This window comes from Bombus huntii, chromosome 13 (assembly GCF_024542735.1).
Source record: "Bombus huntii isolate Logan2020A chromosome 13, iyBomHunt1.1, whole genome shotgun sequence".
Lineage (NCBI taxonomy): Eukaryota > Metazoa > Arthropoda > Insecta > Hymenoptera > Apidae > Bombus > Bombus huntii.
Window position 1 is genome coordinate 4454097 of NC_066250.1, and position 23276 is coordinate 4477372.

The 23276-nt window shown below is 43.1% G+C and overlaps 1 protein-coding gene across 5 annotated transcripts in view; it reads left to right on the forward strand.

Annotated features, from left to right (window-relative positions):
- The window catches only part of LOC126872716 (transcription factor Sox-2-like), a 117164-nt gene that overhangs the window by 56341 nt on the left and 37547 nt on the right, over positions 1–23276 (forward strand). For 4 of the 5 annotated variants that reach the window (XR_007692146.1, XR_007692145.1, XM_050632836.1 and 1 more), the window contains exon 2: positions 9411–9476. Coding sequence is in view for 3 of the 5 variants with exons in the window: in XM_050632836.1 (XP_050488793.1) it covers positions 9411–9476 (66 nt within the window). In the remaining 2 variants the exon portion in view is untranslated. Of the gene's footprint in view, positions 1–9410; positions 9477–11635; positions 11983–23276 lie in introns of those variants that run through there. The other variant, XM_050632837.1, reaches the window with a different exon arrangement.

Sequence of the window (23276 nt, forward strand, 5' to 3'; positions counted from 1 at the left end):
AAAATATTCGATGTGGGAACAGATTTCGTTCGTTTAGAGCTCCAAGTATATTTTTATTGGCGGCCGTGCGAAGCCAGTACAGATAGGAAATTGCGGAAACGAGAAACCGGCGATATCTCGATAAGAGCCTCGCCGGGCAACGCTCTCATTGCCTCAATTTCCACTTCCACTTCCACTTCCGGTCGCGATCGCTTTTTCCCATCGGCCGGGCCTAAAAAACACGCGTCCCATTGTCACGTGAAACCGTGAAGCAATAAAAATGATCAGAACTCAGTGTGCTACGAAACACATTCGTTCAAAGGTCGTTATTTAGCATTACTGAGAAGATTATGACGTTTATACCAGAGAGGACATCGACTTCTTCATCTTATTACAATTCAAGTGTCGGTAGTAAAAATTAGCCTTGTTCATCTGTATCTATGTTCAGGACGACAAAAGAATACATTTCAAGGTCTTGTAAAACCTATCAATTTCCATTTGAAACCTACTGAATCTATCATTCGAAAATATGTCCAGATATAGATCATCTTTTATAACGTGGGCTACACCGTGACGTGAATTTAACTTCTAATTAATAGAATTAATTAGTATTAATATTGTTGTCTAAACGAGTGAAAAATTTGAATTTGTTCTTGTTACGAGCCTTTTCTATCGACGATCAAACTTGCTTGTTACACAGTAGCTACAGGAAGTTCTCGCACACCATCGTACGTATTACAGTATGCGCATACTAATTAATTGAATCCAAGTATAGTAAAATTCGTATCATTTGATAGTACATTCGTATAATTATAAAAATTTAGCGAAGATATATTATAAAAATGAAACGTAGAATCTGATCGAGAATCGTTTCATTGGCAAGCAAGAGCGTCAATACTTTTCGTTGTCACTGTAAGTCATCGAGTTACTTTATGAAACGATATGTATTATTTTTGCGTAAGTCGCCTAAGTCACGCGGATCTGGCATGATTTTTCCATCGTTGAGAGAATCTCAGGGGCGTACCTAATGGCGACCCTGGCCGAAGTCAACGAGCCGGTACGTTTCATCAGCGGGTAATCAGTGCGAGCCGGTACTGTCCGGCACGTCGTCGGTCGCCTAGGTTCCGCACCCTTCCGGTTCCGGTGTTCCGGTAGGCTTGCCGTCTCTCTCTCCGCAGGGGAACCCCGGTTTCCGGTTTTCAGGTGGGATACACGCTCAGCCGAGCGCCGTCACGTTTCGGATCCATGGATCCATGGATCCTCCTTCCTCTATTTGTCTCGCTCTCCCGCTTCCCATCTCTCTCGATTCATCGATCAACCGTCAGATTCGTTTTCGTTCGTGTTTCCGGTAATAAGACATCGTCGTTTCCCATTGCTCAAACTTTTCATCTTCGAAATATATTTCTGGAAGGATGAACTTTGTCTCGAAAGATATACTTGGAGAAATTAGTAGAAAAATTGTAAAATAAGAAGCTTTGTGGAAAGGCTTCTATGGAATAATCAAGTTTATTTAACGAATAAAATCCTTCGTATAATTCGATAGAACAACTAGAGTATCTACGTAAACGCAACTTACAATCAGAAAGTAAAAAAGTGTGAAATATATTCGCAAGCTTAACGCTCGCCATCCGAAGGCTAAACTATCGAAAAATATATATTCGAATAAATTAATACAAAAATCGTATTTCAATTTGCCCAAATTCAAAGTCGTTCTGCATATTTTTTAAACGATCATTCCTGCTACGCTTGTGCTCGTTGTCAGACTCGAAGCATCCTATTTCCTTTTCGTCCATATTCCTGTCGCTCGAGTGTCCGTATGTCGATCGTTTGAAAGCGATCGAAGGATGACCGATATCGATGTTCCCCGGCGCGAACGGTGACTAATGGCCAACTCGAGGCTCAAACAAAACGTCGAATCTTTGGGGCCCGTGGTGAAATTTGCCGGCAACCTACCGCACTGCGGCACGTAGCGCCTAAACAAGGGGGCCCCATTAGGCGAAATGACTGCAGGCAGCGAGCCACTCGTGATTAAAAGGTCGATTTGTTACACGAGCCCGACGTCGCGAGTCGAGCATCGAAGGAAGTCGTGCTTCCCCACCTTCGACTCCTCGATGCGGAACGACACGAGGTCGCTTCGTTTCCACTTTGCTTTACAGCGGGGCTGCCCCGATTCCGGTGTACTTAATTACTCCCCATGGGTGATTAATGCCGACGCGATAACAGCGGCGCGTTATACAATTGAAATATATGAATTGATAAATATATGCACCACCGGTAATAAATATCGGCACAGAGAGTCAGGTTATTCGTAACAATCTAATACAGAGCTTGCCAAACTTTCATGGGTCGAGGCTCAATTTCGAGATCGGTAATATTTCACGATGAACTTGATTGCGCGAAATGTAATTGCCGTGGAAAATGGATTCAACATTTTTGGAAGCTGTAGCGAGCAACACGCACGATTCTCCATAAATTATGTTCCTCTGTGGTATCTCGTGAAAAAATACTTCTTACAAATTCTCGCACGCTTATCTCGCATGATAAATGTGAATGTAAAAATAAAAAAAAATTTTTATGGGAAACCAGACGGTGTCCTAATACTTCCAAACAAAGGTATACGTGTGTCGTTAAAAATGTACTACAGTAAAGGTGAAGTATTAACTATATGGTGATTTGTTAACGTATATGGTGATTTGCGTGGAACCAATTGTCATCGGAAGGGACTGCAATTAAACCGTGCAGACAATTCGCGATTTTATGGGAAATCCGTGAACGCACCACCTGCCAAAACGGTTGATCACATGGGACAGGAGACCGACGTGATTCGCCCAGTCGTTTAATGACGGCGAGGTTGTGGGAACCCGGTCACGGGTGGAGCGAGCACTCCCCTTAAGTACAGTGATTATGCGACTGGGGACACGGTACTTGCGTAGCACTCGACGATTATTAACATGGATCGATTCGACTCTCTTTCCTGTTAAAAAAAAAAAAAAAAAGTTCCTGTGGAAAATCCGCGAGGGGAACCGACGTTTGTTTCAGAGCTGGACATCTCGTCAAACCGTTCAAAAACTTTTCTCCCTACCGATGTTCCCTCAGATCCGTTCATCAACGACACTGTGCTACTAATTTTTATATTAAAATCTGCTTAAACGATCTAGTATACTTAGACTAGAAGCGACAGATAAACTGATTATTATCGTTCAAACGTGATTGTTATAATTTACTATATCACTGCAATTCTACCGAAAAGTCCGAACAAATTCTTTCTTTGTACTTAGATATAGCGGAAAGGGGGTGATTCTACGCGAAAAAAGAAGCCGAAAATATAGAATAAACATTTTTTTAATTTTTTTTTTCTTTTTTCCACTTCTTTCCGCTTGTACCACTAGTTATCAACCACCCTGTATATGGTAACCTTGCGATAATACAAAATTCTCATCGATGAATTGTCACGTTTCGTAGAAATGACAGTGTATGTAATTGGAAAAGCATTGCATTTTATCTCAAGTTGTAAGACGCGAATCTGTCGTATACAATTTTCGCGAAAATTTTTCAACTTTCATGTTTCTGGATTTCCTTCGCTTTTCCTTCATTTTTTATTTTTTCCTGGTGGGTTAATGGAAGTAGAGGCGTTTGCCGTTTAGCTGGATGAAGCAACCACTCTTCTTGAGTGTAACGATTACGTCGCGAGGGATACGATACTTGAAGTCGACGACTTTTAGCCGGATTGCCGGTAGATTGGTCCGAATCTTCCTCCGTTTCTACAATCTCACTGAAATCGTGGCTCCTCTTTCGACAGCAAGACGTTTTACCCTCTCCAGTCGAATTTAATTTTGTTCTTTCTCTCTTAAATATAACTCGGAAAAATCCGACGACAGGGGAACGACGATATTTCGTCGCAATAACAGCGAGCATCCAATCTTCGAATAACTTTGATCGATGACATCGACGTAACTGGAGAACGAATTCGCGTTTCATGAAGGGGATGATAGCGCGCAGGGGTGAGATTGCCTTGTCACCGTGACAAATGGTTGGAGAACGAAAGGTACCAGGCAACGTAGAAACGCGCCACGTCCTTCCACTCCCTGAAATATTCGTTCTATCTTGCTTCAACCTCGTTGGTTTCGCCCTTCTTCACCTGCTCGTCTCTCACGATACCCCCGAAGACAGCGGAACGATCAACCCTGCTGACGATTAGTCATTAACCATCGACAGTCCTGACAAATAGCCACCGTTCAAATTTATTAAATGCCACGGGAATAAACACGAAACACGATAAAGAAATCTGAAAGTTTCTCTCACAGTACGCATCACGCAACCGGGCAATTCATTTTTGCAAGAAACCAGGAAATCGTATTTAAGTTTCTTTAAATATACCTGATTTTTTAAAAAATCCTTATCATTCCGTCTACCCGACGTAACTGAAAAAAAAAACAAGCAAATGTAAATAGTTGACAAAACATTTTAGAAAACGCGAAGAATATCGTTCGAGGCAAACAATATTTTAATCTTGCGACACGTAGCATCTTCGAAATCACGAGAAGAATGGGCAAGGTACAGGTTTAGCCGTAGAATCAAATAAAAATTCAATTGAATATTAACGAAACCTGCCAAAGATGGCAACTTGTCACGATCTTCTCCGGCGGTGTTCGATTTTAGCCACGCAATGTCTATCGTACGATGAAACGTATCGTTTTATTTTCTACTCGGCGAGAATCGGTCTTTTTAATCATGCATTGTCTAATTACTTTTCCGCGGATAAAAGCGGCACGATCGATTTTTTATTAAACCGAGTGTGGTTTTTCATCCGGCAGCAGGGCGTACAATCGGCTGAATATCGGCGGTACGTGAAATTTTATTCGCGTCTGGCTACTGGCTGGCATGTTTGCATAATTGAAAGCTCACCGCTCGCGAAACGTTTCGCGTGCGATTCGGCCAACAGCATTATTCGCAACCTGTCGACGAATTGAAACGCGATCCGGTTCAGCCGTGTAAACTCGATGTTCCTATCGGAGTGCAACGATCGTTCTCCGGTTACGTGAATTAAGAGCTACTACTCGTCACGTTCCACGGTATTCCGCGAACATCGTTCGCCGACACATCGGATCAGCGATTCCTTTTCGTTCCGGTTTCTCGAGACTTAGATGAAATTCGACAATCCCGTGCACGCGAAAATATGCAACATGCGACATGCGGCGATACCTGTGTTTTTAACACGAGAAAGGAATTCGATCGTGTCAGGAATGTTTCGTTTAGTAAGTATTTTAAGAAATACTAATGAATTTCGAAGAAACTTTCGGTGGAATTTAATAATAAGTATTGGAGATGATATATGCACTAGCCAATTACGGAGGAAGATGGTAATGGTAAAAACAGAAATACGTACAAATTGTTTAAACGACACGTTCTAACGCTGATTTTCCTTTGAGGCACGTTTGCTCCAATAATTCTCCCGAGTAAGAGAGAAATATTTCACGCCCCATCTTCATCGTTGTACTTAGCGATAATCTGAAAATTAAATTTTATTTTAGTTAGAATTAATGACTGAGAAGTTATAATAGAAATTAAAACTATCCAACTATGGAGGAAGGCAGTAACCACAAAGAAACGTAAAATGAGGTTTCTTGTAGTTTTGAATAATTATAGACTTGAAAAGAAGCCAGCAATTGTATCGCAGAATATTATCGTTTAAAGTATAAAGCGTCGGTGGCTGTGGTCGTAGAAAAGTATATGAATTTATTACGAACGAACAGACGCTTCTTCCACAGTTGATCAATCAAAGAAAGAGACTATAATTCCCCGAATTTCGTTTCAAACACGAAAAACACACATCTTCTCTTCCGGAACGCCTGGTATTTTGATTTGTCACGATCCTGTAAAGGATGATGGTGCGATAATACCTTTTTTTGACTGTATCGTTATTGCGATTCATGATTTTTCACAGTGAATAATTTCGTGGGGAGCAAGTATTACGATGAGTGGAAGTAAAAAAGAAAAAAAAAACCGCAAGGAATCGGCGGGTTCAAACGTCACGCGCAAACCGCACGGCTGAAGGGGGCGTTTCACCCCTCGTAGCCAAAAATCACATTCCTACCGACCGACCCCTCGAATTACTGCGTGGTACCGCATCGAATTCGCATTCCCATACGAGCGTCAACCCACGTACAGTCCTCCGCAATAATTGCATATCATTCTACCAAGGGGACAAACTTGCGTCAAAAAGAAAACAGAGAAACTTCCTTCGATATTCATATTCATCTTCAACTTTTAAGCGATCAACGACATCTTCACTTAACGATTTTGCAGAAATTGAAAAGAAGAAAGCAAAGTGGAATTTCATGATGATTTATAAGGATCTAGTAGTTGAAAAACAAATCGAAGTTCTCAAAATGAAAATGGTCCTTGTCCGCGTTTACATTTTTTTTTTTTTTTTTTCAGGAAGAGAGAAAGAATAATGTAACATAATTTTGGTTTAACACATTTCAATGCCTTTAACGAAATGTTCGTATTGTTATACGGTTGCACAATTGTATCTAATTAAATGACGAAAATGTGTAACCACGATGAAGATTAATTTTATATTTAAAAGCATAATTTCCATTCGACGATAAATCTGGACATAGACTTCTTTTTGTAAGAGCAATCCCAACCATGTGCCTTTCGATTCTAATTATTAGAATGCGTTATTATAATTAATAAATACTTTACAAAGCGGTAACGAATTTGTGAAATGAAAGAAGTGAAATTAAATAAAGTAAATTTTATGAATTATAAATTATCTGTTCATCGCATTAAATGAAAAATATTAAAATCGCAACAGAGAATCATGTTATAATTCGCAGCTCGTACCTTGTCAACTGACTGATATTGTTAGTTGGTAAATTATCGTGTCGCAGGACGTGGGGTAAACTATTACTGGAGAGGACTGTACGTGAAGACACGAGTTACGCAAAGCACACGAATAGTCACGCAAGCGACGTGCATGAATGCGTAATGCTAGCGAACAGTGATTTCCACCCTCGATGACCGCGGTCCTCGCCGCCCCCTTTCCACAACCAGATGGGGTTCTCACGAGTCACCCTTAATACCGCTCATAATCGAACCCGATAATACTTGCTGTCACAACACGCAAACAATAGCCCGCAGCTGATTGAAAAATCAAAGGATTACTCGTGATCTTGTACTTGGAAATCGTAGAGGTGGTCTCGCTTTTGATAAAAAAAGCGAGAAGACGGTCGAAGGGTTGTAACGAGCAAACAGAAATTCCCCTGCGATCCAATTTGATTCAATAAAATATTTATGTGCATTCAACGACCTAATTGGTTGGAAAGGTTGTGATTTACCAGGCAAACGATAAACGCTGCGTTCTTTCGACCATCTTCGGCGAAATTCTACTCTTCTAACGTTGAAAAATATCCCTTTGAACAGAATGTACAAAGACTTGTTGATATTCACGATTTCTCGTTTCAATCGTATATCTTGTTCAAATATTAACAAATGTTCTTTCTGTTTACCAAAATGAGAATCGAAATAAGCGTAGAAATTGTATAATCGTGGCGAGGTTATTCGTTGTACTCTTCAGTCGTACGCGTCTCAAACGTTCGGCGGTCGAAACATCAATAAGAGAATCGTAACGACGACCCCCAACTGTTATGGCGCAAGACGTAACAATGATTCGCGCATGACAACAACTGGTGTCGCTATTACAGCAAATTTGTGTCTACTCTAACGGAAAATAAGAAGGGATAGATAGTGTATAATTTGATTCGATGGAAATTAACACTTTTATCGCTATTGATCTGCAAATTAATTATAACCAGTATGCAATTGCATTGTTGTTTTTATTACGATAAAGATTCATAAAAATTCATGTTTCTTTTAAATGGAGAATATTACGTTACCATGTTAATATTATGTACATTGTTGTATAAAATTTTATACACTGTATCATGTACACTGTACTGTATACTTTTGTGCATTTAAATTTCTCGCATGGCTCGCTTATATTTTGACAAGTTACAATTTGTTCAAGTACGGCTTCACAACGAAATTAAATGGAAAATTATATATCGTTTGCAAGAAGAGAAACTGAAACTTTTCTGGCAATTAAAGCGTCAACGAATTAATCGAGTTAACGTAGCAACAAGTGAAACGTCATAAGCAGTTGGTAAAATTTCGCGTGTGATTTTATCAAAGAGCAACGACGCAAGTTGACACGGGAAGAGACGCGAACGTTGGTCGCGTTGAACGTGGAAAAATTGCCCCTGGAATTTCGCGACGCGTCGTCTCCCGGTTCTCGCGGCAAGGACAGCCGTCACATTTTTATCTATCCCCGCGCAGTGTAACACGGAAACGTTCTGCCCCATGGTGAAAGGGAGTGTCGGCTGACACGCGGTTTAATCGACGATACACAGATGACAATAACGGTGAAACTCGGTGTGTTCCGCATTCGCTAAATAAAACAGGAAAAAATGGCAAGAGAAAGAGAGAAGAAAAAGAGCGCGCGACAGAGCGGATAAGGGATAAAAAGAAGACGAAGGAAAGAATCGAAGAGGGAGGAGGGTGTATCGAATAAATTTCTCGCGTCCTGTGGATAATGTATCGTCCAGCGTGAATAACCGACGAAAGCGGTGGCTCGTTTTATTATAAAACCACCGCGATGCAAATAAATTTATCGACACACGTCCCGCTCGGCGACGAGCGTCCGTGTCGCACCTTGTCATCGTCTTTGTCCACTATTCCATGTTCACTCTCGACTTTGTCGGCCTGATAATGACCAGTTGTTGTATTAGTTACTTTTGTAAACGAGTGTACATTTTTTACGCGACTTCCTGTGAAACCGATACCGCAGAAACGAACGACTGATAGCCAACAATTGCGTTTCACATTAAAAATTAATAACGAAGAGGCGCCTACTGGATACTCGATTAAAAGTTTGCAAGTTGACGTGAATATATAACATCGGGGCGTGGTTTTCTCGATACAAACGGAATTCGAATAGCCATTTCGCTCGAAATTATGTACAAAGTGATATCATCGTTACTTACGTTTTTTTATATCGAGTATAAAATTAAACGAGTTCATTCGCGATGCGCCAGCTGCACTAAGACATACATATATTTATATCAAATTAAACGTTTCATTAATTTCACGTTATTTTTACGTTCGTAATATACACTGGCGATACATTTTACTAAAACGTCTGATACCATCGTTGATTCCTTGCTCTCGAAAGTCACTCAAAAAGTTGCGTATTTACGATCTACTTTCGAAATGCCTGTATCTCCGAATCAACCAGACAATTTTCATCTTGGATCCCTCTATGTTAAAATATTTCGTTTTAGGCATCGAACGATACAAAGAAAACGAACCTTGCGATCTTCGATTGGAAATTTCTTTATGTAAATAGCACTTTTGCTTTTCTTTTGCAGGGCAGAGAGTGACCGCAAAATGTTGAATCCAGACACCGGCTGTTACTCGGAGTCCGTTCGGGCATGGTGAGTAACGCAATCAGATAAAAAAGAAATCGGCATTAGGGGTTAATTTACGGGACGCATAAGCGCAGCCAAGCCTCGTCGCAAGAATGTGTCTACGTTCGAGCCGGCCATAGCTTGCCTCTAATCTCCCTCGAATATCTTGGCTCGCGTGCCGCGCGTGTTCTCATCAACGCGTAATCTTAATTAAGTACAAATCGTTTCGTGTACGACGACGCGCTACGCGTCCAGCTACGGCTATACCTTTAGATAATCGACCGTTTAACTTGCTTTCCTTCTCGTGCTTTCTCGTTTACCACGTTCTAGTCAAATAATCTTCCCGTTATCCTGATATTATTGCGACATTATCGTTACGATATTGCCAACACCGGTGTAGCGCAGGTGACACTGTGATTATTACGAGTCGGACTTCACAGTCAATTCGACGTCACCGATACTGCAATTTCTTCTGATTTGTAAATGACACGGGCGTTCTCCGTAATTGACCGGCGTTCGTACGTTGCCTCTATTTTAAATGCTAGAGTGAAAGGACTGCTGTATATAATTCCTGCAAGAGTAAAGGAACTTTTTGTGTGCCAGGTCGAGCCGGGTCAGTCGAACTTGGTGCTAACTGGACGCGAATCGATTCATCGAAAGCCAACCTAACTTTCGTCCACTTTAGTTACCCGTTCTCCTTTCGATTCACGAACCACCTTCGAAACGATCAAACATTTAAATACGGTCGTGAGTAAAGAGCACAAAGTATTCTATCGATTTGACGTCGATTCGAGATTAAGAAAATCGTGACACGCGACACGAGAACACACGTTGCTGTCTGCAGGTTGGTCGCATCGCGATTGCGTGCGGCTTAGCTTCGAGTTCAACGGCGACGAGTAGAATACACGCGTCATCGGTGACAGCGTAATTGAAACTATGCTTACTTTAATACCTCCGCTACACCATTCATTAGGAACGCGAGCTTTTTGCGAATAACGTCGGAGAGTGTTAAATGATTGATAGCGGCGAACAGGAACGAGAAACTCGTGCGTAATCTCAAACAAGGTCTAGCGTGAACACACGTTACGAAGGTAGAAACACACGTCGCGTGAGTATCAATTTAACTCGAAACGTTCTTTTTTTATCGCGTTATTCCCTCCTTTGCATCTCGTCTTCATCCTTGTTGTCGATACGGTATCTTCGTTGATAATGCGACGATGATCCGCAGCCAGTCTTTCATGCTGCTATTAAACGTTTAAGAGGCCAGAATTCTTTTTTATCGAAGATTTCCAAAGAGAAAAAGAAAAAGAAAAGTGAGAAAAGAGAACACGAAAATCTGCCCTGCCAGCGATTAAGAAGGTAGAGGAAGGAGTTGAAAAATTCGTTATTTAAATTGAATCATTAGCGAGAATCTGTAATCGCGTTCGATCGGCGCTGGTTTCGGCTTAATTGAACGATAATTCGCGGAACGGCGCGTCCCGAAAGAGAAGGCGAGAGGCGCAGTTTTCGCGTAGCGAGCACGAACCGGCCGCGGATCAGCCGTAAATATGCTGGCAAGGAAACAAACAGGGCCGCGATTCAGTCCAAATTGCGCGCATGAATTTTAACGAACGGTGGTCGGCCGATTTTGTACGGCTGGCTCGAAATATCGAACCGATTTTTCATAATTCAAACCGTGGCCAGGCGCAAAATTCAATCGGTCCCCGCAGCCAGCCCACCAAACCCCCTGCCCTACCCTCGTTGCCCGTTATTTCCGTACTGGTTTTCGTGTTTTTGCCATTATGCCGGCAAAGGTAATTTCCCAGGCTCGACCGCTGCTGATGTATTTATAACGAAACGAATTAAACTCGCCGGCCAGCGAATAGGTAACAAAACGTTCCCGCCGGCCAGCAAGCCCCCTCCATTCGAAAATAAAATACCCAAATATTTGCCGGTTTAATTTGAATCATGCTCGCCTCCAAACCACCATGTTACCTGGCTTAATAATGAAATGTCGCATTGTTGCGCGATCGAGTTATAGAACAAACCCCCCGCTACGATTTTTCCAACTTGTATTCGCATCACATCTTTTACATTTCAAGAGTTGTTTCGCTAACATAATCGTAACATATCGATATATCGGCGGAAGTTTCATTTATTTTCATCTGTTTTTCTATCGTTCCTTTTTTCTTTTTCTTTTTTTGCAGGTGCAGCTATCCTTGCTCGCGCGTGTACAGATGAAATTTGGAGATTATCGCTTGACTAAAACGATCAAATACGATCGAAGAAGATTTTCACTTTTCTCTCTGTTACAAATCCTTTTTCGCTATTGATCGATGCTTCAAAGAAAAACTACGTGTGCCTACGGCACAGTCTGAATATCTCGTTTCTTTCGCTTTCCAACTATCCAACTTTCCAACGCTATCTTACTATCTACATACTCGTAACCGATAATTTACGTATGCACTTCGCAAACGAATCATTATGCTTACGTATCTCTTCTTGTCTAGTTTATTGTTGACATTAATTAAAATTCTACTCAACTGACCAAGTATGCGTTTCTTTTCCCATATTACTAACACGTTTCCCGTACTACGAACTAATCTTTCAGAGGGTTAGCATGGAAAGCATTTGTACGAGAGAAGAAACTCGTGAAAGTCTCCTAATGGACCGCGCGTTTGTGTATTCGTTTGTATTAGCGAGACAACGAGCGAAATGGAAGGCAAAGAAATATATTAGGCGAGTTTGTCGGGGGCGATTTATCCGCAATCGCAGCGTTGCTTTTCTCGGGACATTAGGGACACGATCACCGCACCGGTTGAAGAAGGATCGTTGGCCGGGGTGCTCGGGGGGTTGGGCCTTAATGCGATTAAGGTCGTTATCAGATGTCGCCGACGTTTCTTGCGCGATGACGTCGACTCGCTCGTTTGTCATCGCGCGACGTCGTCACGGGGGTTGCATGATTTACTTCCGTTTCCCTCCTTTCGCGCCCTTCGTTTCCTGTCGGCGATTTCCTTGCCACTGGCTCGCGCCTTACGTGGGATTCAATTTTACACGCGAGCCTTTAACCCGTGCGTTTCTCACATCTTCGAAATTTCTCAAATTTTACGATACGATTTTACAAAGACAAAGGTGAAATTAAAACCACCTACGACATTCTTTCTTATCGTTTAGACGCGTGTGCTTCTAACCCGCGTGCTTCTCTCGTTTAAATTTTTCGCATCGTACGATATAATTTCACGAAGAGAAAAATAACGAAAAGGTCGCGTATGGATTATCAACGTCTACGATATTCTTACACGTCCTTTGTTTCCTATCAACGATCGCGCACGAGTTCTTTGATCCGTGTATTTCACTCGTCTTCTAAACATCTGTCAAATTATAATTCGTAATTTTTAAGAAGAAAAAGCACCACGGTGAGAAGATCGCCTAACAGTCTTTAAAACGATGCTTTCGTTGCCCTTCTCGCGTCACGAAACACGAGGAGGAAGGAGAAGAGGTTCGGAACGAGTGACGAAGAATCGATTTAAAAAGGTCGCGTGCGACACGCGGCCGGACATACGTGTCAGAAGGCATTTCGAGATTCGTTAAGCCTCATCGTCGACACTCACCCTCGCGTAACATCGGTTGAACGTCGCATTTGCGTCGAAGAATGGAGCTAAGTCGTCGAAGCGAGAAAAGGAAAGAGACAACAGATTAGAGACGATATTCATCCCAGAATAGGAAAGAGTGAGACGTAAAGAAGAAGAAAAAGGAGAGACGGTTCTTCTTGGTGGTGGTCAGGCTGCGAGACGAGGGTGTGGCCAGGAGATAGGGATGATTAGAAGCTACACTGCCGAAGGCACGAGCCGAGGGTGCCGGCGGAAAATTCATGGAGTTACTTAGAAGTCTTCCAGGCTTACTCGTTTATCTTGCCACCGGGGAGAAGAAGGAAGTCGTTACGTCGTCGAGAGGCCGCCCCCGGGGTCGAGGCTGTAATCCTAATTAATAATTAATTACCACGGTAGGGGAATAAATGGCCGATTGAATTCTTCCTGCGCTAAGGGAGGGGCTTGATTTATCGGGACGATTTTACTCTACGCTCGAGAACTCAGAAACAACGCAGCCTCCGATTCATCCGAGACATTGTTCTTCGCGTTTTCCACGGATCAGATCCGCCGGAATTGATTAAATACGGTTGTGTATCGAACAATGCGTACGGTTCTTTCAATCAAGCCAAGTAATTCGCCTTGTCACTCGCTAAACTCCACTAATGGTGCCTCACGATACACGACGAGTCTGAAAATTGAATTTTGAGATTGAAGCATAGGCGACTCGGATAATCTCATCTCCCTACGCGTAGAATCTGAAACTCTAAGCGTACTAGTTTTCCAACAATCGGACGATTCACCGCAGGATCTTTCGTCCATAGAAAAATCAGCGTGCCATAGTCACGGACGAAAAGCAATACGGAGAAGGAATTTCGGGAGGATTTCACTCGCAGGAACCTATCATCGGCAATAAATTCTGCGTCGACGTCGCGATAAATAACTATGCTTCCCGTGCTTTTCCAGGCTTCTTCGAGGAAAAAAGTTGGTCAAGTTTTACGAGGGTTTGGGCCAGGTGGCGGAGGATAGACAGAGAGAGAGAGAGAGAGAGAGAGAAAGAGGGAACAGACAGAGACAGAGAGAAGTGGTCGCTCGTTTTGATCTTTTAGGACCAAGGATCCTTCGGTAACGTGCACGAAAGTTGTCCGCGTGTGTCCGTACACGACTGGCTCCTCCCAGGAGCACCCCAGTTTGTCAAGATGACCCTCCGGTGTCGCTTACAAGACAGCAAATTTGTCTGAGATAAGCAAAACAAACAGAATGGACGAGCCCCTTGCCTTCGCTCTTGCTTTTTCTACGTCCTCTGTGTCTCTGGCGGATTCCTTTGAATAAGAGGAGATGCGACTAGAAGGGTTTAATTGGTGGCTCCTGTTTGATCAGAGAATTTCGCGTCTCACGAATTCGTTCGAACGCGTTTGCCTTTATTGGCTCGCCAACGCAACGTCATTTACCTTTGGCCGTGCGTTCTCTCGAAACACTTTACAGCGATACAGTGATTAATTTCAATGATGAAGAGAATTTGTAGAGGAAGGAAGATAGAAGTTAAAGCTAGCAATTTTTAGGTGCGAAACAAACGGCATAGACGACACTTGGAGGATTGTAAATTACGAGCCGATTCCGCGAAACCTCTGTTTCAACAGCCATCTCGAACGCAGCCCGCTGCGGGGATTTGCATATATTAGATTTTATCCTTCCAAGAACGTTCGTCTTCGAGATGCACGTATTTATGGGATCCTCGCGTATAATAGTCCCGAATTTAGGATGGAATCTCAGTGGCAACTTCATTATGGCAGCTGATTTAAGGGGCTCCATTTCGAACGACCACTTTCAATCTTGGGAAATATTCTCAGCTCTCGAAACTCCTTCTTTTATACCCTTCCCAGGTAAACTCTCGTTAAAGTCAATGTTCGCGTTGCTACAGCGAGCTGTTGTGAAGCTGTTCAGCTGTTCCACATTGATCAACATCGCAAATTGAGAAGCGATGACGTTACAAAACGCTGCTTTACAAATTTACTTTACGTTACCTGTGTCATCCTTTCATCGCGAATCTACTTACGTAAGAGAATTCGATATTGCTTACGCAATGGAATTAATAAATTGAAATAAAAAGCAGAGCTGATCAATGTGACTACCGAAAGGATCGACATGGTTAACCGTTGATCCTCGACGGCTGTTCTCGCTGTTTCTATTTTCTATCAGCAACCACGAGCTTACCCTTCCATGGCTAACGACAGTTTAATACACCCCCGATAAAGTGCAGAGCGAATTCGATTGGGAAAGGATTACGCAGGAGGCGAGGGACGATACAGATCGAGAGGTCTGCGAGGCTCGATTAGCTGCGGGTGAAGGGATGCTAGTACGCGAAGGTCTCGTGGCACAGCTGCGCGAAAAAGGGGGGTCTGTCTGGTTCCACAGCTGCGAACAGGGTCATCGATGTCACTGAGGATCGAGAAACGATCGCACGCGTGTCGAACGCGACGACGATCGGGCCTTCGATTCGATTCGCGCTCGACCTTCGATCGGTTCGGGCCTCCGGATCGAATCGAGGATCGCTGAAACAGGTGAAAGGAACGCCGAAGGAAATCCAAACCGAACGCGTATCCAGTTCGTTTTTAATTCTTGTAAATTTCAGTTTACAAGAGACGAAAGTGTAGCAAAGAACGAGCAGTTTTCTTACGAGTCACGATCTAGGAAAGACAGAGTAGTAGCTCGTTGGTCGATCGAGCGGGCAAGGCACGCAAGGGGTAATTCAATGGGTTCGTTTCACGGCCAATGCAATCACGCGAGTCGAGCGAGGAAAGAGAGAGAAGCGGTCCTAATCGCGATCACTGAATAGGATATTCTTCAACGCCTGCATCAGTGAGATTATTAATTCGCCCTTCGCGTCCAGCGAGCACGCGCCCGGCGTGCTTTGACACTTCAGACGATGCGAGAAAAAAATTGCCCGTAACCGAGAGGATCGAAATCGTCGAACGGAGAAAGGAAGAGAAAGAGAGAAAGAGAGAGAAATAGTGAAGATGTAGAAGAAAGAAAACGAATGGAGCGGTCGAGATGACGATGGAGAAAAAGTGAGGCGACTGGAATGACAGGAAGAGAAACGAAGAGAGGGATAGAGGCGTTAATAGGACCACCACGCTAGGGGATTCGATCGAAGAACATTCTCCGCGTTCCTCCTGGTGCAATATAATGCATGTGTAGATATATACATGGATGTATGCGTGAACGCAGAAGCAGCCCTCTAGGGGGTTGCCGAGGGGTAAACATCGTGTAACCATCGGGGAAAGAGCACGGGGGGTTTGAGGTCGATTGTGCGGCTCGGCACTCGCATACGATTCCATAAATATTTTATTGGCTCGTCATTCGATTTAATTACGCCGGCCAATCGAATGACACGCTGGATTACGCTATGGATATTCCCTCGTGTACGCTCGCGAGATCTCCAAAGCTTTTCAAGCGTTGCTTGCTTTATTCCTCTTTTTTTTTTTTTTTTTTTTTTGGTTTTTAATCTTCCGATTCCGTTTCTTTCTAAACGGACGATTTTCACGACCGTCTGTTTCGTGATTGTCGCGATGGAATTGACGAATTCCGCGAACGTACCAGATAATCTCTCTTTCAAAACACACGGCAGTGTCAAACGCGTGCAAGACGGTCATTCACGCGTAAAACAGGGTACACAGAGGCAATTTTCCAAAACTATTCGCGAGTCGTCAGCGGGACAAAGGGAAACGAAGCGACCAGTGATTTCCTTTGACCCGAATGCCGTTTGGAACAGCGATCCTTTGGCGGCGAACGAAAAAAGAGAAGATAAACGGACGCAGGAAATGCAGAGCGGAGGATAGAGAGTGGCAGGGAGGCGAGCAAGAGGTAGAGAAAAATTCAAAGAAAAGCCGGCCGCTGTCTAGGCGATTTTCCGCGAGATCGCACCACGCCACAGTCTCACCGAGGGAAACATATTTTTCAGGATGCAACGAGCCGTCCGTCGAAACGTCCTGCAATTTCCTTGCTCCCTCTCCTCTCCAGCGTCTGGTCCGTGCGCGCTTAATTAAGCCGAGCCACTTAGTACCGTTGAATGCTTCTTGATTGGCAGACGAGGTAGCCGACGACGAGCGAAGCCCAGGTACGTAGCTATCCGCGCCTCTGGCAGCCGCGAGTCGGCCACTCAGTCAACATCAGACGAATGCTGAGTTATGTCGAGGGTCCGAGCTCTTTTAAACTCGCCAATAAATCGGCTGCTTCTTCTCTACCAAGTTCCTTCTTCTTCTTCTTCTTCTTCTTCTTCTTCTTCTTCTTCTTCTTCTTCTTCTTCTTCTTCTTCCTCTTCTTCTGGTGGCGATGCTGGTGCAGCGGCTGCCGCGTTTTCTACTCCCTCTTCTCGGTACTTCGCATCTTTCTTCCAAATGGTCGTGTCCATTATTTTTCTACGAGCCTCGTGTCGTTGCACCTTAGGCGGCTATTTTTTCACTGATTTCTCGTCGATTACTGGTGGCACACTTCGTACAGTTCTTTATCTTCATTTGCAGACTTCTCTGTCAGGGTTATTACGCCTTTATTCCGCTGCTTTAATCAATATTTCTATTTGCTTTTGTTCTCCAAGTCTTTCCTTCTTCAATCCACACGATATTGAACGAGAAGATAGTGTTTGTTCTTAGTTATGGATATTGCTATAGGTTGTATTATTTACTCTGTTCTATCTGCTCGCGTACATTCTACATCGTAACTTTTATCGCTGTTTATTTCCAGTTTCCTTCCTTTATCGGACCTTGCCGAAAATTTTCGTGACTCGCCAGGTAGTGTGAAATTCATTGCAGATATCTACCTGGGGACCTGTTGGGGCAGAGAGGTGCGAAAATATCAGCTCGTTTGCCCGATGACTGGGCAGCTTCCTTATTCCCTTTTGTTTTCCTTTATTTTTTCCCGGGCTTCTTTCGCGCTATTATCTCCCTCGCGGCGGCCATCTCGCGACGGCCACCCCGCGGGATCGATTATATTTCTGTTAGAGATTAGAAACGCACCTGTATACCCGGCATCAAAGCCAGTATTAATTATTCCGGCTGCCGCCACGTAATTAATTTCTCGACCGGTTGCGTTTGATCGAAAGGTTCCTGCACTAGAAATTATTTCTTTCTGTCTTTAAGCATTTAAAATACATTTCATTGAGACGAAAGGTAAAAAATTCTTAAAAAAATAGAATCTTATGCTCTTCCTCTGCGGCGTTCTTCGGATTATTTTCGACACGGTCGTGTTCCTCTATCGTTAAAAAATTTCTTCGCTTTTACAAGAATATTATAAAATCGTTATTAACACGAAGATCATCGGAGGAAGTTTTTTCAAGCACATCTTCGCTGAAGTTTTAGTTAAGAAACCGAAGATACAACGATTGAGATGCAAAATTATTAAAATGTCAAAGGAAAAGGCACGTACTTCTCTTCATGATCAAATAGGAAGACAACATTTGATAACGACGGGATCGATTAACGACGTGCCGAATTTTAAAGCTTTTTTGCGTAAAACGTGGTTTCTCTTCGCATGTACGATTTCTTATCTTCATCTCCGTAACAAAATTTCTCGCAAACCATTAAAACTTTCTTCATTTGCTGAAACGAAAACGTGATCGGAATACAAAAATTAGAAAACCGCGATTAGGATTAACGCGCGCGATGCACGAGCGTCTGTTCTTCTGACGAAAGAAGCAAAAATCTGACAGCAGGGTGAAGAAGAAGAGTAGCGATGATCGATTGCACGATAGTAATTCAAGTATCGAGAGACAGCGTGCATCGAAATCAGGAATCTTGGCGCGCGGCGTCGTCACCGATTAATAATTACGACATTGTCGCCGCCGCTAAACGCTTTAATCAATGTCATCGGGCCAATTTCCGATCGCCGTTGGCTTCCAGCCTGTCCCCCTCTTCCTCCATCATAGCCGGCTACTCCGCAGGAAATTACGCGGCACGATCGAAACGCAGGCGGAAGTCGCAATTTATCAGTTTCCAGGCTGGACGCCGCGGCCTGCCGGAGATCGCGATTCCGATTTCGCAGGTGTAGACGTGCCTTAACACCAGCCGAAAATCGATCGATTCCAGCTCTCCACATAGAGCTTTGCTCGTCACGATCACGGTGACGCTCGTTTGTTAACGCCAGAACTACCCACGACTAATGTATAAACTTGTAGCAAGCAGTTCAAACGACAGAAACGCTATTGTTCGTATTTATGAAAAAATGTATTTGGACACTTACATTGGAACACTTTTAAAATGCGAAACAGCTCGAAATTTGAGATCGATCTGAAAATGTGTGTAGGGAATACTAGAAGTTACTAGAATGATATTTACAGCAATATATTTAGTATAAAAAACAAGAGAGAGAGAGAGAAATGGTATACAGCACGTAAATATTTTAAACACGTAGTAATTGTAAATGTTAAAAATGTCCTCGCAGAATAGCGTGGCCTTCTAATATAACGAATAAATGACTGTGATTCTGTAATTAAATTAGCAAGAAATTATTCCACTTTCTAGGAATGCGTCGTCATGTAGCTGTAGATTTTCTATAAAAAAGACGATCGATTGATTATTTTTCACACTCCGGTAATTCTAGCGTTAAACTAACCTTTGTATCGTCATTTCAAGAGTATGATTTTCGGATGGACAATTCGAAGGATCAGCGAACCGAGATAAAATAGCGGAATTATTCTATTCGATTAACAAAGAGCAACGAGGTAATTTTTCAATTTTCTGAAACGGCAGTCAAGAGATTACCATTTTTCCCAGGCTAACGATAAGTAACAGACTAACGCCTGCCGCTTACTCGAGAGATCTCGAGAGTTTCGCTCGGCTCTTTCGCATCCGGATAACGAGGTTTACTCTTAACGATTGCGTAGGTGGTTGATAATTATCGTACACGCGGTCGTGTCCCAACCACGTCGGCTCTCGAGCCTGTGTTCCATTTATCTTTCCAACCTCAGCGAGAAAACCATTCGATTCTAATCTAACAATTATGGTTGCATAAATTCAGGATGAATTCTTAACAAACGATTATCCCTCCATCAAGAATTTAACATGAATATTTCCCCTCCACCGAGAATCTCTGCGCACGAAATTTTCCCTCGTTAATTACACGTTGCATGGGATTTAAGCGTTTTTTAATCGTGCAAAACTCGCGCTGACCTCGATCGATCGATCAACAGCCGCTTTCGCGATTCATGGCACGGAAGAATCAGCGCGATTGGCCGGCGATATTTTCGCGGCAGATCGATGGAACATAAAGAAAAAAGGGAAAAAGGGCGAAGGGGGGAGGAAGAGGAGGAGGAGGAAGAAAAGCGTGCACTCGACCTTCCATGCATGCGCATACGTTGGAATATCGCCAGTTCCGCTGGTTTCGAGTGGCCGACGGGTTATTCGAGTGCCTGGTTGCTTGTGCTCGTGAATATTGCCGGCCCTCTTATGCGAAACTCTCGCGAGTGTCTACGATTCAGTGCATCGTACGTGCAGTTTTGCACGGCGGTTGCGTTTCCTGAACAGCAAATGGCCGGCAGCGATGTGTCGTTCAGTCTCTTGATAAAATCTTTCCAACGACTTTCATCTCTGTAGAGCTCCGTGAAAAAAATAAACGCCGAACCCGTTTCAGCTGTACTCGTCTAGTTGGCAAAAAATTAATTCAGAAAAAAGGATATCGAAGATGATTTTAAAAAATTCCAGTCCACCGCTAATAAACGTTTTTCTATTCGTCGAATGGACCGTGAAGCTCTCGCAGCAAAATCGTGGCGCCCGCGTTTTAATAACACACTGTCGATAGCTTGTAACAATTCACGAATGATGATAGAGACGTATCACCGCGTATTATCATCGAGAGGCGGAATTCATCGACCACAAAGGGCAGCGCCGTAAAATCGCCCATTTTTATCCGTGACTTATCGAGCCACCGCTCATTGCTCCGACGGCCGAGAAAAACAGCTACACTTGCGCTTGTTCGCCAGGAACGCCCCGCTTGTGTAGCCAAACGAGTCCGTGCGCAGTCGTTGCAACGAGCCTCCCTCGATGCTGCAACGTCATTCTACCGAAGGTGCAAAGATTTTTCACGGAATTGCACGCTGCCTTAAAAGCTCGTTACAATCGGCGATTCCTCAAAGTTCACCGTTGACTTGCGGAATCGTGAAACGACGTGATATTCGTCGAGGCTCGGCAGGACAATGGAAGCAGGCTTGGCCATTTTGAAAGCTACCAACCGAGAGAAACGAGGAATTAATTAAACATTTGCAATTTAAACGTTAGAGAAAATACATATACATATATATATATACGTTATTACGGTTAAAAAATATGCCACTTTATTGAACATAAATATGTCGACTATTGTAATTTGCTTATTTTATCATAAAAATCAGCTCATAACTTTTACATAGTTACGAGAAACACTGCATACTCTAGAGTACTGTACAGGAAAAGCTTAAATATGAACATCGGGCCTGAAAATTTACCGTTATTTCTAAGTCTGCGATTCGTATTGCAGTGCAAATATTCGAGAATGACCTGTCACAAGTGTCAGAATCGTATACGGGATTTTCTTTCCGAGAACGTTACCTTCTTCAGGGACGGTAACGTCCTATCCCTTGAGTCTTTTCAGGGCTACAGGTGGCAGCTAAGCCGATTAGGTGCAGCGTCAGAGAACAATCTGTTGTTGACGAAACTTAACCCTTACTTCGCGCTGGTTCTCCGGAAGTCTTAACGCGGTTTCTTCGATGATGCAACGAAATGCCGAAAAATTCGGTATAAGTGATTTAGAAAATATTTCTTTATCCTCGAAATTCTTCGCATTTCTGCAGATCACGTAAGAAACGATATTTTATTATATACACTTTTGCATATTACGCGTATTCTGTCCACTTGTACAGAAACTTATATTTCTACTTCAAACATCTCATGCACGAACGTCTACATTCTACGTATGATAACGTTTCAGACACGAAATTCATAGCATCACATGTGACACGATTCTCGAATCTCTCTGCTGTTATATCGTGCAGGGGTTAAAGTGTTAAAGGAATCCCGAAATATTCGATATAATGATAAAATCCGATACAATAACTCTCGATATAATAATAGAACACGAGCAAACAGGTTAACGATTACACGGTTTGCCAGCAATCGTAGGATTTCACGTTCGTGAGGAGCCGGTCAACAGGTTGTTTCTCGATCGGCCGACTTCCGGTGAGTCTTCTGGAGAGAAAGAGGACTACGAGGGGGGAGAAACGACGCCTCTCAATTGCGAACGATTTAAAGCCGCCATTGGCCCCGACCTCCGTCCCTCTGCAAATGAAAACTTTCTCCGTCTTCTTCTTCTTCTTCTTCTTCTTCTTCTTCTTCCTCTTCTTTCTCTGCCTCTCATCTACCTTTGCTTCTTCTTCTCCTTTATTTTCTTCTTCTTCTTCACCTTCTTCTTACTCGAACGAAGAGTACTCGCGGCTCGAAACTTCTTCGTCTACCCTTTAACTTCTGCTCGGTTTCCTTACTTCCGCGTGCGAGCTGCGGTTCGACGAGCAATTACGTTCTAGAAGTGTTCGACTCGAAATTCTCACGAGAGAAGCGGTCGAAGTCGCGACGATGCGGTGGCAAAGTGCCTCGAGAAAATTACGTGGCAAGCTTCATGGAATTTCTTCTTCTTCCGCGCGTTTAATGTATTATATCGTAAATCCTCGGAAACAGTCTTTAGAAATTCATATTCCGTTTGGTGCATTTAGCTTACGTAAAAAGATGCAAAAGTAAGAAGAACTGTTCAAAAACAGATTAATTTTGTTATCCGTTCGATGATGGGTCGCTACCATGTCGTTCTTAACCATAAGAGCAATATTTATCGTAAGATTACAGTTTTCCTCGTTCATATGCGCTACAACTTCTCTCGATCATTGCTTTAACACATTCTGGAATTCGTATTATCGACCTTCCTATTCCATTTGCTGTTATTTCACGCCAGCTTCCGTTTCAGATTTTCCAGATACATATGAATTTCATCGAATTTTCTCCTCGATCCGTTGGAGAATTTCCCGGATTAGGCGATTATTGAGGACAACATGAAACTCTTAACTGACCACTCTCACGAATGCAAAATCACGCTCGATTAATCGTTCCCCTAACGATTTGGATCGATTACCGTATTTTGTATACAATGAAAAAGCGACCAAATAATTATAAACCGGGGTGCGTTTAAAAAATTCTTCGACACCCGATTCCGGGAATTGATATCGTCGTGGAACGATCGTGTTTTGAAG